The 16,894-nt window shown below is 38.2% G+C and overlaps 1 protein-coding gene and 1 long non-coding RNA gene across 2 annotated transcripts; both read left to right on the top strand.

Moving 5' to 3' along the window:
* The first annotated feature begins 1,036 nt into the window (after positions 1-1,036).
* On the top strand, positions 1,037-3,679 carry LOC134795050 (uncharacterized). Its single transcript, XR_010144776.1, has 3 exons — positions 1,037-1,286; positions 2,885-2,962; positions 3,549-3,679. It is a non-coding gene; the product is annotated as an uncharacterized LOC134795050 (long non-coding RNA).
* Positions 3,680-10,260: 6,581 nt separating this feature from the next.
* Positions 10,261-16,331, top strand: LOC134795049 (beta-1,3-glucan-binding protein-like). Its single transcript, XM_063766893.1, has 9 exons — positions 10,261-10,405; positions 11,172-11,411; positions 13,561-13,772; positions 14,167-14,294; positions 14,527-14,696; positions 14,882-14,982; positions 15,383-15,503; positions 15,849-15,979; positions 16,092-16,331. Exons 1-9 carry the CDS (start codon positions 10,270-10,272, stop codon positions 16,281-16,283), a joined length of 1,431 nt encoding a protein of 476 aa, XP_063622963.1. The 5' UTR covers positions 10,261-10,269; the 3' UTR covers positions 16,284-16,331.
* The last annotated feature ends 563 nt before the right edge of the window (positions 16,332-16,894 follow it).

Here is a 16,894-nt window from a genome sequence, read left to right as displayed (position 1 = left end):
TGTTGCACATTTATTAAAACTTTGATTATTGGTTTCCAAGGAACCGAATATAAAAAGTAGTCGCACCAAACCATTATGGACCTTACGGTAAGGAGTTAAGGAGCTAAGATGACGCAAACAACATTAAGACGGGACAATAGTGCTTGCAGTTTGGAAGAAAAACGCACCTTGGTTTTTTTAACTGCATTTTAACTGACGTCACCGCGAACTAGGCGTGACGGACCGTTGATTTGTTTGTAAACAATGTAGCTAATTAATTAAGTAATTACCCAAATGGGGAAGTTTTAAGGTTTAGGTATATCTTAACTTAATTTAACATTTTCACCATTTTTCATACGGGAAAACACATATGGCATATATTGTTGTAATTTTTTATTTTAATCTATAATGTTTATTCATTTTATCATTTAGCTGACATTGTTTCTTTATTTATTTTTCTTTCTTAGATATAGGTAACATATAAAGGAATGTAATAGTACTAATAGTCGTAAGTCTCATGTAAACGTTTTGGTGCTATACTGTAAGTTTATATTGAAATAAATAAATGAAATGAAATGAAATGAAATGAAATGAAATGAAATGAAATGAAATGAAATGAAATGAAATGAAATGAAATGAAATGAAATGAAATGAAATGAAATGAAATGAAATGAAATGAAATGAAATGGGCATATTATATGGGTGAGTACTCACTCTTCTTAAAAATACGTGTATATCTACTTATCTAAATTCCTAGCTACTTATTAGAAACGTTCTAATATATAGGGGTGTAGGATTTAGGTATGTGTAAAGGTATTAAGCAACTAGCCCAAAGCGGGCAAAAAGACAAAAAACATTCCTAACGATTTAATCATGTTAGTTTTACAGTGCGGATTTTAATATCCATTTTATGTTGATTAGTATCAAATTGTTAAGTCACAAGACTCACCGTTGTCTCTCACAAACTCGCGATGCTTAAAAGGAAATTCAAGATCAATGAAAGGCTTTTGACACACCAGAAGAGGCAGGAATGCTTTTATCTATGTCCCAATTTTATGATGTCCGTATACACTTGGTCACTGCGGTTTAGTACTGAACGAACCATCTTTGTTTATCCAAGGATACTTCTTACACGGCCTAAAAACTGTCTAAAGCTGACCTTTACGGTTGAACGGTTTCTGGTAAACTATTTATCGTATAAAAGCATTTGAGAAGTGTCTTATATCACACCTAGAGTTACTTCAGTTTCAGTTGGTCGTCCCAAGAGAAATACAGTAAAATGCCTGCCCCCTGCGAACCAAGCAAAGGTAAAATACATCTACTTTATTAAACTGTTTTTTTTTTCAAATTGAGTTTTGTTGTCTTGGCTAAACAGTAGGTTCGAAAGAAAAATTATACTCGTTTTGTAAAATCGTTAATCTTAAATTACTATACATTTATAATCTCTTCACACATGACATTGAGGTCTATGTCATGGCAGCTTAAAACTTGTAAATATAGTCTCTTTTCTAATAAACGGAGTTTAAAAGCATATCTAAGTAACATTAAATCAACAAACTTTCGTGAAAACGGGTCGGTACGTCACGTCATTCTAACGAGTTTTCTAGCCCTGAAGATCTGTATGCCTTAGTGTACATTTCATTCAATAGAGTGACCATTTTGTATGGGATTTTGAGTTTCTAAATCGTCCCGCTTGGCGCGCTGTTCAAAATCTCATACAAAATAGACATAACGCAAACGCAAACGCTCGTCACTAGGGCTTCCAAATACCGGACTTCTTTCAATACCGGTATTAATACCGAAACTGTCTTCATCAATACCGGGATCCCGGGATCCCGGTATTGACTAATAATAGCTTAACTTTTTTGCGTTTTATAAAAAAAAGGCTCACTGTAACACCAGATATGTATGTCCTTAGCTTAGGATATTAAACAATAATCGCCATCTGCAATAATTATCATTTCACCCTCCAGATTGGCAATCATTTTATCCGCCTTGTTGACTTCACCAGTCACATTTTTAGTTCAACCCAATAAACCAGCCAACTATATTCAAATTTGCCACCAAAAATTCGTTTGCCATACTACAATTCCTTGCTCATTTATTTCTACTTTTTGATATAATTTTAAGAACGAATTATATTAATATCATATCCTGAACATCAGAATTCATCACCAAATATTTCTCTAACGCATATGCACAGATCTTGTTTCAATAGGGGATATTACTACAATGTTCTGCCGCCAGAGTGCAGCACTACCGACTCTAGTAAATTCATAGACTAACTTATACATACAGTGCCTTAAACTGTTTTTTGACAAGTTTTCACAGACAATAAAATATGACATTGATGCATCAAGGCGGTTTGTTAACAAGGGCCTACCGGTAAACTCGAAAATCGAAATTTAGTTATCTGCCTCTTTATCGCTCGAATATGCAAGAGTGTTAGAGAGGTTAGATAACGAATTTTCGATTTTCTTGCTTCGCGGTAGACCCCCAGATTGTGACAGATAGTGGTAGTGGCGCTACCTATGCAGAGTTTCTCGTAATATTTCCTATTAAATGATCTTCTTTAATTAAATGGGCAAGTAATCTTCTTGATACAGCCGAATTCAATCATTTTATTGGATTTAAAACGGTATAATCGGCACATTTTCTTTGTTTTTGAAAATACCGGGATCCCGGTATTGCATTAAAAAATACCGGTATTGAAAAATGCGTTATTTCGGGTAAAAATCCCGGTATTTCGGGATCCCGGTATTGGAAGCCCTACTCGTCACGCTATCGAATGCAATTACACTAGGGGTTCTAAATTAAATTTTGGCACATGTTCTTTTACTGACGTTTGTTACATGATGGATATTTTTTGGACAATTGTGTGGCAACAATGTTTCATTTCCTCTAGATACGTGCAAGGAGGGAGCTGCCTGCAAGGACGACTGCTCTTGTGAGGACAACTGCTCTGACTGCTCTACGAAACCAGGTATGTACAGTCGTATTTTTTAATTTATGACCCATTCTGTACCCTGTCACAGTGACAAGTATGAGGTCTCTTAGCGACTTACATTTATTGATTGTCACTGTGACGAGGTACGAAATGGGTCCTAAATTAATACTTTCGAATATTTATATCGATGGTTTATGAGTTATCGTTTATCTAATAAATTTAATTTCATCAAAATCATTAATTGAATTGATTTTTCATAAAAAATAGTTTTTTTTTTTTATGCCTGATAATGCCCGGTCAGAAATCGGTCAGGAGAAGAGAAGAGAGACCAAGATGAAAGGTAATAAATGAAAACGTTAATTGATGACAAAAAATTTGGTTTATGACACGATTTTACAAAAATCGATTTTACAAAAAATATGGTTGTCTGTAAAGTCGGTTTACGGACGATAATTTTGCGTAATAACGATAACGTCATAAGAAAACGTGGCCGTAACGTTACCATGGAGATCTGTCCACAACGTTACCATGGAAATCTGTCCACAACGTGACACTTCAAAAAACGTCAAAAAACTTTAATTAATGTTTACTTAATGTTTGTTTATGTTTTGATTTATTGCAGGTGGATGCTGTTAAACATGAACTGGACCATGGTATCATCTGCTTGTCCTTCGATTTCAGCTGTTCACAGTAATAATATTAGTTAAATGTATAATATTTATTCCTGAAATAAAGTTAGTGGTGCCCATTTAATATGGTTTTATTTAATAATCACCAGGTTACCAATACGATTGGGAGAGATTACTTTAGAATTTAGACCAGTGGTGGGCAAACTTTCTTCATGGGGGGCCAGAAAGTTTAGGAAATTTAAGTGAAGGGCCAGAATTTTGGGCCAATATACTAATTATTTCATAGGACCGGCGGCAGGCAGGATAAAATCCATTCGCGGGCCGGAGATGGCCCGCGGGCCGTACTTTGCCCACCACTGATTTAGACAGAGTTTTAATACCCTTTGGTTGTGAAACTTGAATTGAAACAAATAAACGGGCCCCAAAATATCGGATCACGCTACATTGCGTAATCTGATCCTATACTCTGTATCTTTAGGTATTTAAATAAAAGTATACAAAATCTACTCTGAAATGGCTCCTTAAGCCAGTTGAGGTTAGATGGAAACATTACATGATCAAATAATGTAGGTTAAAGTCAGGTCGTTCAGTGATCCAGACGGTTTTGTATTTGGTTGGTTAACCAATAAATGTTATAGCTACTCAAAAATGTACAAATTGTTTGTTTACTCTTATTTAAATACCTAAAGATGCCGACTATATCTTCAATTATCATGGGTAATACAGGGCCAGTTGCAGTCCGGTTTAAAATCTTTTTAAGTGGAAATCAGGCTCGAGCAGGCACCAAGGCTAAGTCATCATGATGATACCTTATCCCTGGTGCCTGCTCGATAATATCATTAAATCAAATATCATTCAGGCAACTAATAAGGTCCAATAGATACACGACCTTACAAACTAACATAATTATATACTGTAAAATGGGGTGAGTAGGTGCAAAACTGACATTCAAACTTCGATAACATTTTTTTTTTACATATGCAAACTGAATGGTGTATACATATAATAAGTGTTCCGGACGTTTGTATTTTAATTTTTATTTTATATGGGGTCATCCATTAATTACGTCACACGAATTTCTAGGTTTTTTGACCCCTCCCCCCCCCTTGTCACATTTGGTCACATTTGGCAAACCCCTCCCCCCTAGTGTGACGTCACATTTTTTCTACGAAATCGCCAAATCGAATTAAGTAAGTACCTAAGTATTATTAATATTTTATCAAAATATTTTTGACGATATAAATATTAGTAATTTTATAACCCAAAACTGCTTAGGAAAGAAAATTAAAAGAATAAAAACGATTATCGTTTTAAAAACTTGTTATTTAAATGTACAGCGAATAAAATAATTAAAAAAAAAATTTCGGTTACTGATGAAGTTAAAGTGACGTCACAAAGTTTGTGTCTCCCCCCTCCCCCATGTCACAATATGTCACATTTTCTTGACCCCCTCCCTCCCCCTAAACGTGTGACGTAATTAATGGATGACCCCTATTGGGTAGTTCCATTTTATAACTTTGACGATAAACAGGAAATCCCACCTCACCCCGTAGTTCCTCGTATTTGGGGTGAGTTGGGTTTTCATACAAAGGTGATTTTGGAAGATTGTTGGATCGATTTTTTTTTATTATGAGTATTACTATAGCTCCATTTTAAATTGGAATATTTTATTTTTGAGGCAGTAGCCTTAAAATCCCATCTCACCCCCCTTTCATCCCTTCTCTCCCCATTCATAACCCAACTCTCCCCGCGAAGTACTCATCCCATTTTACGGTACATACAATAAAAATCTTATAAGCTTATTCGAATGATTTTTTAAATCATGTCAGCGACACAGTTTTCTGTTGCGGTGGTAGAATTCGGCAGATTCCCACGGAACCGCCGAAACACCACACCCTTCGGCCAGATGTGTCCACTGTCCACGCTCGCGATGGTTTCCAGCGGCGGCTGCGACACCATCACGTTACCGCGCTCACAAATATCTGAACGCCCCTCTATTGTGAAGGTGTTAGAGTGCGTGTCCAGATATTTTAGAGCACTTCGGCCGCTCTGATATATCTGATGGCGACTATATCTACATCATCAACAATTTTATACAAATACAATTGAAGTTCTTTAACTAATCACTAGTAGGTACTGGTAAGGTTCCATGGTAACTTGAGGTTTAACCGGTTAACCCCGGTGTACTATATGCCTAAGTTAACATATTATATAACTATACGTTACTGTCTGCAACATAAATATGCGACGCACGTAATTGTATAAATAGCATGTAAGCAATAATAGCCTATAAATATGTTATGTTTTAGATTTACTTGTCTCTCTTTATACTTGGATACCGAGAATCTTCGGTAATGTCTCGTTTCACTTGATCTCCATTCGACCCTCCAACTACCAACTCATCAGATGGCGACCCATACCAGAAGATGACCAGGAAAATGAAGTCCACCACAGCGCATCTCATAGAAAAATGAAGATAGAAATCAAGACATGAAGATTTAAGTCGAAGAACTTTCCACACACATTTCAAGAAAGAAACTTCCCGCGCATTTTCAAGAAGAACCCTCCCACGCATTTTGAAAACAAAAGAAAAAGATGACCAAGAAACAAAACTCAAATTAAGAAGGAACGAAGAAAGAAGAAAGAAGAGCGTTGTCCAGGGTTATCCCGGCTCGCAAATCAAGAGGTGTCCAGGGTTATCCCGGCCCATATCAAGAGGTGTCCAGGGTTATCCCGGTCCATGCTCGAGGGAGTCCAGGGTTAGCCCGGCCCGTCATCGTCGTCGGAGCAGAGGCAGCCACATGCAGCGTTAGCGAGTGCCACATGGAGGTGCCAGCTCGCCAGCAGCGTCACGCGACCGCCCGCCCGTGCCAGCGCGGAATGCAGCATCGACATAACCTACTTACGGGGGTACATTGCCCGCTACAAATGTAAGTTAGATATAACTTTATCATTATGTTATCTTTATAATATACCTCCGCGATGCGAAGTTATGACTCACATTACGTCACAATTAGTAGACGATTGTGTGGTACTAGCCGAGGAAATGCAAGCAGGCGTTTTTGTAGCAGGTGTCATTTCAAGACCAGACAAAGGTCAAATACCCGTACGGATATTGAATACGACTGATAAGCCAGTTACTTTAGACTTATCGAAGTTAAAGGTAAACAGATTATGTGATTTTGATATTTGCAATTTTGACACAGGGAAAATTAGCTTCAATAGAGTAAAAACCTTATTAGATCTTTTAAATTTACACACTTATTTCAACAAAGAGGAACAGTTAAGTATAGAACAAATTTGTGCAAAATACGCAGATGTTTTTCATCTGCCAGGCGACAAGCTTACCACAACAAACTTGCTGGAGCACAAAATTAACTTAAAAGAAAATGCAAGCCCAGTATACGTAAAACTTTACAGAATACCACATGCCTTACGCAAAGAACTTCAAACGCAGATCCAAGATATGCTAGATAATGACATAATAGAAGAGACCACTTCCGAGTGGTCCAGCCCAGTTTTGCTTGTTCCTAAAAAAGTGACATGTTAGGAGAAAAGAAATGGAGATTGGTTGTCGACTACAGGCAACTGAATAATAAAATACAGGATGATAAATTTCCATTGCCCAACATAACCGAAATATTAGATTCCCTAGCAGGTAGCATATATTTTTCAAAGCTCGATCTTTCTCAAGGTTATTACCAACTAGCTTTAGACAAGGAATCCCGGAAATATACCGCGTTTACGACCGATAAAATGTATTCAATGAAGAGATGCCCCATGGGGCTCCGAACAAGCGGTAGTGTTTTCTCAAGGTTTATGACCATAGCCATGTCCGGATTAAATTACAAACAATGTTTTATATACTTAGACGATTGTATTGTCATAGGAAAATCCATAACGTCACATAACCATAACCTCACTCAAATTTTAGAACGTATAAGGAGCGCGAATCTTAAATTACTTAAATCCATTAAATGCGATTTTTTACGTAAAGAGATAATGTATTTAGGGCACAAAATAACTTCAAAAGGAGTAGAGCCCGACCCAGCCAAAGTAGATGCATTATTAACCAAATACCCAAGACCAACAAATACAGACGAGGTCAAAAGATTCGTAGCATTTGCCAATTACTATAGACGGTTTATTCCAAATTTCGCGAACATAGCTTATCCTTTAAATCAACTTTCCAAGAAAAACGCAGTTTATAATTGGTCTACAGAGTGTGAAGCAGCATTTTTAAAATTAAAAAATATTCTTACAAGTCCACACGTTCTAGACTATCCAGATTTTTCAGAAAATAACACTTTTACGTTACATACAGATGCATCAAAAATAGGATTAGGTGCTGTATTATCAAATTCCAACGGAAAAGTAGTCGCGTACTTACGCAAGTCGAAATCTTAAGCCAGCCGAAACGCGATACCCAATCATAGATTTGGAATTACTTGCCATAGTTTGGTCGACAAGACATTTTAGACCCTATCTCTTTGGGAAAAAGTTTAAAATTTTCACCGACCATAAACCATTAATTTATCTTTTTGGAATGACTGATCCTTCGAGTAGATTAACCAAATTTAGGTTGTATTTAGAAGAATTTAATTTTGATATTGAGTACATTCCGGGGCGAAACAATGCAGCTGCAGTCGCATTGAGTCGTTTACCGATGAATAGTGAAGATTTAAAAAATATTAGAACACACGTTGTATCAGTCATGACCAGAGCTGATCTGTGCCAGAGCTCAATCACGGAAACTGCGCGCGCAACACACTTGCGATCAAGGTGACTTAGCGACAGATGTACCCGCAAACGATAGGCTTGATCAACCTAGAGTTGTGGAAATCATCAAATCACCTAAAAATAGTATTGAACTCATATTAAGTTCCAATTATAAGTTAAGTAAGACATGTCAAAATAAAATAATGAGTAGTAAAGGAAATTTTGAGTACGTACCAAACGAATCATGCATATATCTAACATCCCGATCGTTATCTACCGTAGGCGTGTTAGCGAGGGAATTAGAAGAATTTTGCAAGAAGCAATGCATAAATGAAGTTATAATAATAAAAAATAAACAAAATGCGCAAGAAATAAATGAATTTTTAGCTAGCTACAAATGTGATATTCCTAGGATCCTAGTAACAAAAGGTGTCACGAAAGTATACGATAAAGAGGAAATAAGAGTTATTTTAAACGATTTCCATCTATTACCCACCAGTGGCCACGCGGGGGTTAATAGAATGCTCAATAATATAAAACGGCATTACTTCTGGCCAAGAATGAGCCACGATGTATACGAATATGTAAAGAAATGTGCACATTGCCAACACAACAAACACACTAATAAATACACTAAGGAGCCAAGGTGATAACTACAACACCAAGTTCATCCTTCGAAAGAGTTTCTTTAGATATTCTAGGACCTTTAGAAATAGATAATTTTAACTATAAGTACGTATTAACAATTCAGTGTGAACTGACTAAGTTCGTCGAAGCATATCCTTTAGAGAGGAAAGACACTGAGTCTGTAAGTAAAGCATTTGTAAATAATTTTATTTTAAGATATGGCGTACCAAGCGACATTATAACGGATCAAGGTACCGAATTCATGTCTAGTGTTTTTAGCGATATTTGTAGATTATTAGGTATCAATAAGGTACACTCGACTGCTTATCACCACGAAACTATAGGAGCACTCGAGAACACGCACAAGAACCTAGGAGCTTACCTTAGGATACAATGTAATTAAATAACCGCACAGACTGGAGTACCTGGTTAAGCTATTGGTGTTTTTCGTATAATACCACCGTACATACCGAGACGCAATATACGCCATTCGAATTAGTTTTCGGCAAACACTGTCGTTTACCGAATAATTTAATTTCTTCTGTCGACCCTCTCTATAATTATGATAGTTATCCTAAAGAATTTAAGTATAGGTTACAAAGAGCTCAGTCAGAAGCTAGAAATAATTTAATGTCTAAGTAGTAAAGTAAATAGAAAATTAATGTATGATAAGAAAATGAATTCTGTACAATATAAACCAGAAGACTTAATACTTTTAAAAACCAAGTAGGCGATAAATTAGACTCTATTTATAATGGACCTTACAAGGTCATAGAAGATATATCACCAAATGTTAAGATATTAAAAAATAATCAGGTTTATATAACTCATAAAAATAACACTAAGATGTATTTTGAAACTAAGTAAGTAATAACTAGTAATTATTATATTTAATTATAATTAGTAGCGACGCACGTAATTGTATAAATAGCATGTAAGCAATAATAGCCTATAAATATGTTACGATTAGATTTACTTGTCTCTCTTTATACTTGGATACCGAGAATATAACGCATCTTCGGTAATGTCTCGTTTCACTTGATCTCCATTCGACCCTCCAACTACCAACTCATCAGACCGGGTTAGTAAATGGTGCAAGCGGCCCTAAGCTCCTGCGGGCCTACCGCGAACCACGTTCGACGTGTTGCCTCTCTGTCGCACTTGTAAATTCATTCGTAAGTGTGACAGGGAGACAACGACAACACGTCGAACGTGGTTCCCGGTAGGCCCTCTGATAATACAATAATATTAACAACATCTCAAGCAAGCATAAACAATCTCATTACCAAAAGATACCTTTTGACTTCTTTATCATTCCTGGTATGTAAACAAAAAGCACTTCGCTTCTCCTTGTCTCATCATATCAAAATGGCGGCCAAGGTGCTATGTTGTGTGTTCGTAGCTCTGTTCTGCGTCAGCGCAAGGGCTGATGCGAGCACTTATAGTGTTCCCGAACCAACCATCCAGGTTTTCCAACCGAAAGGCTTCCGGGCTTCCATACCTGGTAAGTCACATACTTAACATAATTTCGATTTAAATATGTTACCTATACATACATAGATAAGTACTTACTTGTATTATTACTTTACCTATTAAGTCGATATAAAACGATACTTTATGCATAAGTAGATATAAAATAGAGTAACTACACGAAGTGAAACTCCGAAAATAATTCATGATTTCGACAGTAACGAAACTTAGACACTTAGGTGCAGGCCTGCAGGGGGGCCATATATGTCCACTAGAGTGCCATATTTATATGTCCAGATAGCGAAAAAGATGTTGTGTGTGACCGACTCTAGTTAATAATGTAAAACATGGAAGATATTTCGATTAGTTAATATTATCCCGCAGTCGAAATTGTCCCCCTGCACCTTACTTTCATTATTACTCGATACAGGCATCTACTGGCAGCTGTATATCGGTGAAGGTCTGAGAATGTATATTCCGGGACTAGTTTTTATTCTAAAAGTGCGTTTGAATTGTTTAAATTGTAATGGCGCGTTTTAAATAAAAAACATGATAAGAATGATAATTCTTTTAGCTTTTTAAACGGAACACCAAACAAAAAACTTCTACTTCTCAATGTATATATTTTTTACTGTCGATGTGCCAAATCTGTTTCGTTAGGTAATTTTTGCGACGAGGACTAACAAAGTTTCGCGTTTGTTTATACTATTATTTTAATTTAATTTCACAAACCAGTAGAAAGTCCAGATAGATTCAGATATATAGGTAGAAAAACTGAGTTGCGTTAATTTTTTTTTCAGACGCCACCGATGTGGTATACTTCCTCATCCAAGGCCAATTGGTCAAGAATGACACCTCCACTAAACTAGACTTCCACGGCGGCGAGACCGGGTCTCCCGTCGAGATCAACGGCCAGAAGCTCTGGGTGGTGGATCTTCCCGACTTCCAGCTAGAGAAGGGCGACAGGATTGAGTACCTCGCGTTTGTAGCCATTAAGAGCGACGGATACATCAGAGACAATCTTGTGTATACAGTTAATGGTGAGTGCCGACACGATTTCTGTACGAATAACCTAATAGACGATACCCTATACCCTAAGAGCAACCTCACCCCTTTAGTTTGCTATACTAACCCTTACTTCTATAAGGATGACCAGGGCCGTCTTTAACTATGCTGGCCCCCCCTGGGCACATAAGAAATTGGGGCCCTTTTGGGAAGTAAAGAAAGCTAATTAAACTAACATTTTTCTACTATGTGTTCTACTATTTATCATGGGTAATCAAATCTGGGGGCACGGCAGTGCCCCGCCAAGTCGAGCGCGAAGCAAACACTGCCGTGCCATCCTTTACTGGAACCATTTCGCCGCATTTTCAGGCCCCTATTTGAGAACCTCTGGATAAGACCAAAACGCAGAAGTTTTGGTCATGCAGTAAGCTATAATCACATACTTAAAATCCAAAATTTCAAGTATGTAGGTCATTTAGTTCCGAAGTTAAGCGAAAGCAAAGTTTCGCATTTATGACACTCACTCACTCACTCATGATCATCAGAATAGAACTAGTACTTCCCATAAACTCAGAGAGCTGAGATTTGGTACAGGGTTAGGGTTTAATGGCCACATAAAGGGAAAACCTAAAAATATTGCAATATCAGTCACGTTTTAAAGATCTAAGAACTGCATAAGTAAGTTTGTAATCCCATATAAATATATGATATTACAAAGTTACAGTTCCTACAAATAGTAGGTCAAAGTAAAGGTACACTACGATGTACGATGTGAGTATGAATGAAGATATGTTTAGTTATGATATGTGTATACATAGTATGGGTATGAGTACCCGAAAAGAATGACTTGGCAATCGCACATAATGCTTTACTCGTACCGTAGGTACTCGTAAATATGTGTAATGCTCAAACTGCAATTAGCGCTAGCGTTATGTTCAATTAGAATTATTTTTAATAGGTGACGATGATCCTTTTGTCATTATGCAGCCGTGCGATGGCCAAGTCATTATACGTATTACAAATTAAAGATATCTTATTGATACGGTTTTAACACCCCCTGGCAGTGATTAAAATAACCGACTTGGTTTCACATTACATCTCAAAACTTTTTTGTAGTAAAAGCGTTGCGAGACTTGCACCTTTTTACATGTAATGTTTTTGATGGGATATACTGTTACTGTCTGTCCTTCGGGGCCCCATGAGGATGGGGGCCCTGGATACGGGCCCCGTGTGCACTTATGGCACACACTAAATAGATCGGGCCGTGTCGGGACCGAGGCGTCCGACATGTCATTTTCTACGTGGTACTTTCCATAGAAAACGAAACGCTAAAAGCTCTGGCCCCGCCTCGGCCCGGTCTAGCTTGAGTCATCCTACAACCGGGCATCTGGCAGTTGTTCAGCGGTGGAACCCCGAGGAAGCGACGCTATGGCAGTTACTGTATGTTACACTATAAAGTACTTATAGTATGTACCCATCAGAAATTAGAAAAAAAATATTGGCTTAAAACATGCTAAGCTCACAGGTAACTGTATCATATTAAGTTTCACATGCTTTGCACCTTATATGTTTTTCGTGTTTCTTTTTCTATGTAAATAAAACATAATTACAAATTATACATACATCGTAGGCTATTATAACTATCTGCGTTCCCAGTCATGCATGTTTGTGAGCAGGATTTTAATTCCGATATCAAACTTCTTTTGGGTCATAGGTTACAGACAGACACTCTTATCGCGACCTTGTATAAATATAATGACAATATAAGTAAGTATGTTTATATCGTCGCCTAGTACCCATAGTACAAGCTATGCTTAGTTTGGGGCTAGGTCGATCTGTGTAAGATGTCCCCAATATTTATTATTTTATTTATAAATACCTAAAATTGGTAGAACAAAGTCATAAAGTGGAGACTACCTTCCGTTATTTATTTTATTAAAACCAATCTATTTTCTGTAGTTTAAATACAATGAATAAACAAATACACTCAATTACTCCAAGGTTACCAGTAAGAGATTCCTTATCAGAATAAGTTCGCCTTTTACCTACAGATTTCTTCTGATAGTATTGTACATAGTAAAAAGTGGTAGCACTTCTACAAAATTTTACCTTCGTGCCTTACTCCCTTGAACCTACGTATTTCGCTTGAGATACTCTTATTACCTATTTAATTATTTGCCTCAGAGTTCGCCACATTCACCCCATTACCCGAGCGGCTCGTATACCCCCAATATCCTGAGGTCGACAGCACAACCCCCAAGGCCTGCGAGCCCTCGGTCACCCGCCTGCAGAAGGGAGGCATCGTCTGCAAGGGCCAAGTCGTGTTCGAGGAGAATTTCGACACGCTTAACAAGGACGTGTGGCTGGTTGAACACTACATCCCGACCGAACACCCGGTAAGTATATTTTCTCCACAGTTTACCACATTCACCAAGTGTCGGATTAATTAAAAAACAAATCAAACAGTTCCTTTAGGCAACACGTCTAGGGAAGCACTAAATTTTCAGGTTCGATGGATAACCCTGGAAAATCGGAAATCACGGTCTAGAAATGCTTATGGCATCAACATGTCTTAATCTGGTACTGACGAATTAAATTAAAAAAATCCAAATTGGTCCAGTCGTATTTGAGCCGGGGAGCATTATTAAAAACAAAGCTAGATCCTGATAAAATTGGAAGACAATTAGTTATAAAGGTATATTTAGGCTGTCTGTATGACCCCGCAGTGTTAATCTCTCAAGATATTGGGCGTAACTTCTATTTTAAAAGTTTTTTATCTTCTTATTTCAGGAGGTTCCCTTCGTGTCGTACCAGGCTTCAGCCGTGTCTGTGCAGAACGGAGAGCTACACATCACCGCTTCGGAACAGTTTATCATAACCGGTTATTTATTATATACCAACTTGGATCTCAGCACTGGGTAAGACTACCTACTTGAAATCTCTGCTATACTTATATAAAAAATCACAGCGTACAAGAGAAACGGGGGACTTCAACAAAATACTTGCCTCATTCCATCTGGTCCGTTACGTAACCAAAACAATTCTTACTTAAGTAGGTTACATATTTATTTTCCTATAATTCTCTAGTGCATTTTGTGTGATATAGTCAACAGCCTTGCTGGACGAATTATAATTGGAATGATTATTCAGATGCACATCTGGAAAATCAGACGAGTGCTCAGTGGACCAAACCGAACAGAGCGGACGAGCGGTCCCGCCCGTGATCAGTGGCCGTATCACCAGCAAGCTCGGATTCGTCTTTAAGTACGGCACCGTCAGCGTCAGAGCCAAGTTCCCCAAGGGCGATTGGATTTACCCAGGTAAATAAGTAGTATCGTCTTTATATGCGAGCGTAGAGACGCCGCGTGATAAGGCCACAGAAGAGAACAGTTGTGGTTTTAAAAATCCTTTCCACGTAGACGAAGTATAATCGTTTTGAGAAACACGTTTATTTACCAGTGGACGCGACGTCTTTCGTGTTATTAAATCCTTATTTATTTTCTAGAGATATTGCTTGAGCCTTTCTTGAAGAATTTCGGCATTAACAGCAGGAACACTGGTATTCTGAAGATCGCCAGCGCTCGTGGAAACGCTAACCTGAATAAGGTAAATTTTATACGAATAAAACATTATATATGTAAGGTAAACGTACTAGTGCTCGACATGCTAATGCCCAATAGATCCCTCCCCTGTTCCTCGAAACCACTGTTTGCTGTATGTATCCAGGTCGTCCCGTCATCTCTTTTTTAATCCCCGGCAAACTTATGAGATCCTAGTTATTATTTTATGGTATTCAAACAAATGAATGTCAGTCATCGTATCTATATAGGCATAGCAGCTAAGTCCCTAAATCCGCATTGGGCTATAGCTTAAACGTTGTAAATACAAAATACATTGAGGAGAGGTATGTGCCCAGTAGTAGGTAGAACATGTAAAAGCTGGCTATACGATATAAGTAGGTATAATAAGTGATCTACCAAGGGAAGGCGTTATTCAATTCTTGCAGAAGCTGTACGGAGGCCCCGTTCTGGACTCGAGATGCCACGACGCCCTGCTGGTCACGAAACCAGAGTCGGAGACGGCCTGGAGTAATGACTTCCACGTGTATTCTGCCAAGTGGACTCCTGGTGAGTGAAAAACAATTATTAGAAGGTCGAAATATGTTCTCCTAGCGTATTAGCTAAGTTTGGCCAGACCTCAAAAATCTATTTTAAGAGTGATTTTCAACATCTAACAATTCTGTGCAAGGTGTGGGGTGGGGCCAATACAGGTACGTAGAATTCTACAATTTTTTCTACGATTTATGGTAAAAGCTCATAAAATCAGGTAGTAAAGTTCGTGAGTACTCATAATAAAAGTTGCTCAGTACCTACGATCAACGAGCACATATTTACTTGGCAGAAATGGCCAGGTCTTGGAAGAAACTTCCTATAAAGAAAGCTCAAGAGTAAAAAACTGTCTTTTTTATCCAGCATCTCTGGTCCTGTCCGTGGACGGCGAGGTATACGCGACTGTGGAGCCGGCCGCCAACGGGCTGCGGGATAAGCTTCCTGAGACCTGCTCTGGTGTCCGGGCCAGGGGCATTGCGCCCTTCAACGAATTCGTAAGTCCTTAACCTTTCGATGTCGTTTTCAAGAATCCCTTGATATACGAACTTCAAAAGCTTCCAGGGACCGAATAGCTACGAGACTACAATATTACTCTTTTTATTCCAGTTCTACCTGACCCTCGGCGTAGCAGTGGGAGGTGACGCCGAATTCCACGACTCGAACGACTCTAACTCCCCCAAACCCTGGAGGAACGGCCAGGTCAACGCCGCCTCCAATTTCTGGAAGAACCGCTCCTGGAAGGCAACCTGGACCCAGCCCGAGCTGGTTGTCGACTACGTGAAGGTCGAAGCTTTGTAAAGTCTGAGGGCTGTTCACGTCTTGAATATTGTTAGTGACTTTAAACTTTTAACAGTCCTAAAATAAAACGATATAAATTATTCGTTGGCCTAATTCCTTTCTTAATTCGATTTAACATACGATTATGCACTTGCAGCTGTTTTTTTCCATGAACACATTCGAGCCGACAGCGCCAAATCCAAACCACAGACTACATAAACTTACTGGTAATTGCTAATATGAATATGAATTGTTAGACCGCAGTTTGACTTCTGATCCTTGTAGTAGGGCTCCTAGGCTACAAGAAACCTGATGTTGCCGGGCTGAAAAGTGGTGCCGTTCCCCCCACCACCCCCTCGAAAATCCATAATGTTCATAGTCTTCGAGATTCTAATGGTTTTAATTTATTTTTAATAACTTATTCGTGTTAAAATAAGCTGCTATACCAACAATCACAAAAAGTGTGATTTGATAACAATAAACTGCCCTTCCTTTGTTTAAGTCTTTCAGATAAAGAACTACATAAATCAGTGCCCTGTTTATCAAAAGCTTGTACCTAACTTGTAATACAAGTGGAAGTCCCTTTTTGACAGCTTTTGTTAGAAAGGGACTTCCACTTGTATTACAAGTTA

Source organism: Cydia splendana, chromosome 11 (genome assembly GCF_910591565.1).
Source record: "Cydia splendana chromosome 11, ilCydSple1.2, whole genome shotgun sequence".
NCBI lineage: Eukaryota > Metazoa > Arthropoda > Insecta > Lepidoptera > Tortricidae > Cydia > Cydia splendana.
Note: the sequence above shows the minus strand (reverse complement) of the source record. Positions and strands in the feature narration are given on the sequence as shown.

Excerpts from the sequence above, each read along its gene's own strand:
- LOC134795049 (XM_063766893.1), top strand. The coding sequence starts at position 10,270 with ATGGCGGCCAAGGTGCTATGTTGTGTGTTCGTAGCTCTGTTCTGCGTC. Across the intron at positions 13,773-14,166 it reads ACATCCCGACCGAACACCCG|GAGGTTCCCTTCGTGTCGTA; the intron begins GTAAGTATATTT and ends TTCTTATTTCAG. Across the intron at positions 15,504-15,848 it reads TTCTGCCAAGTGGACTCCTG|CATCTCTGGTCCTGTCCGTG; the intron begins GTGAGTGAAAAA and ends TTTTTTATCCAG.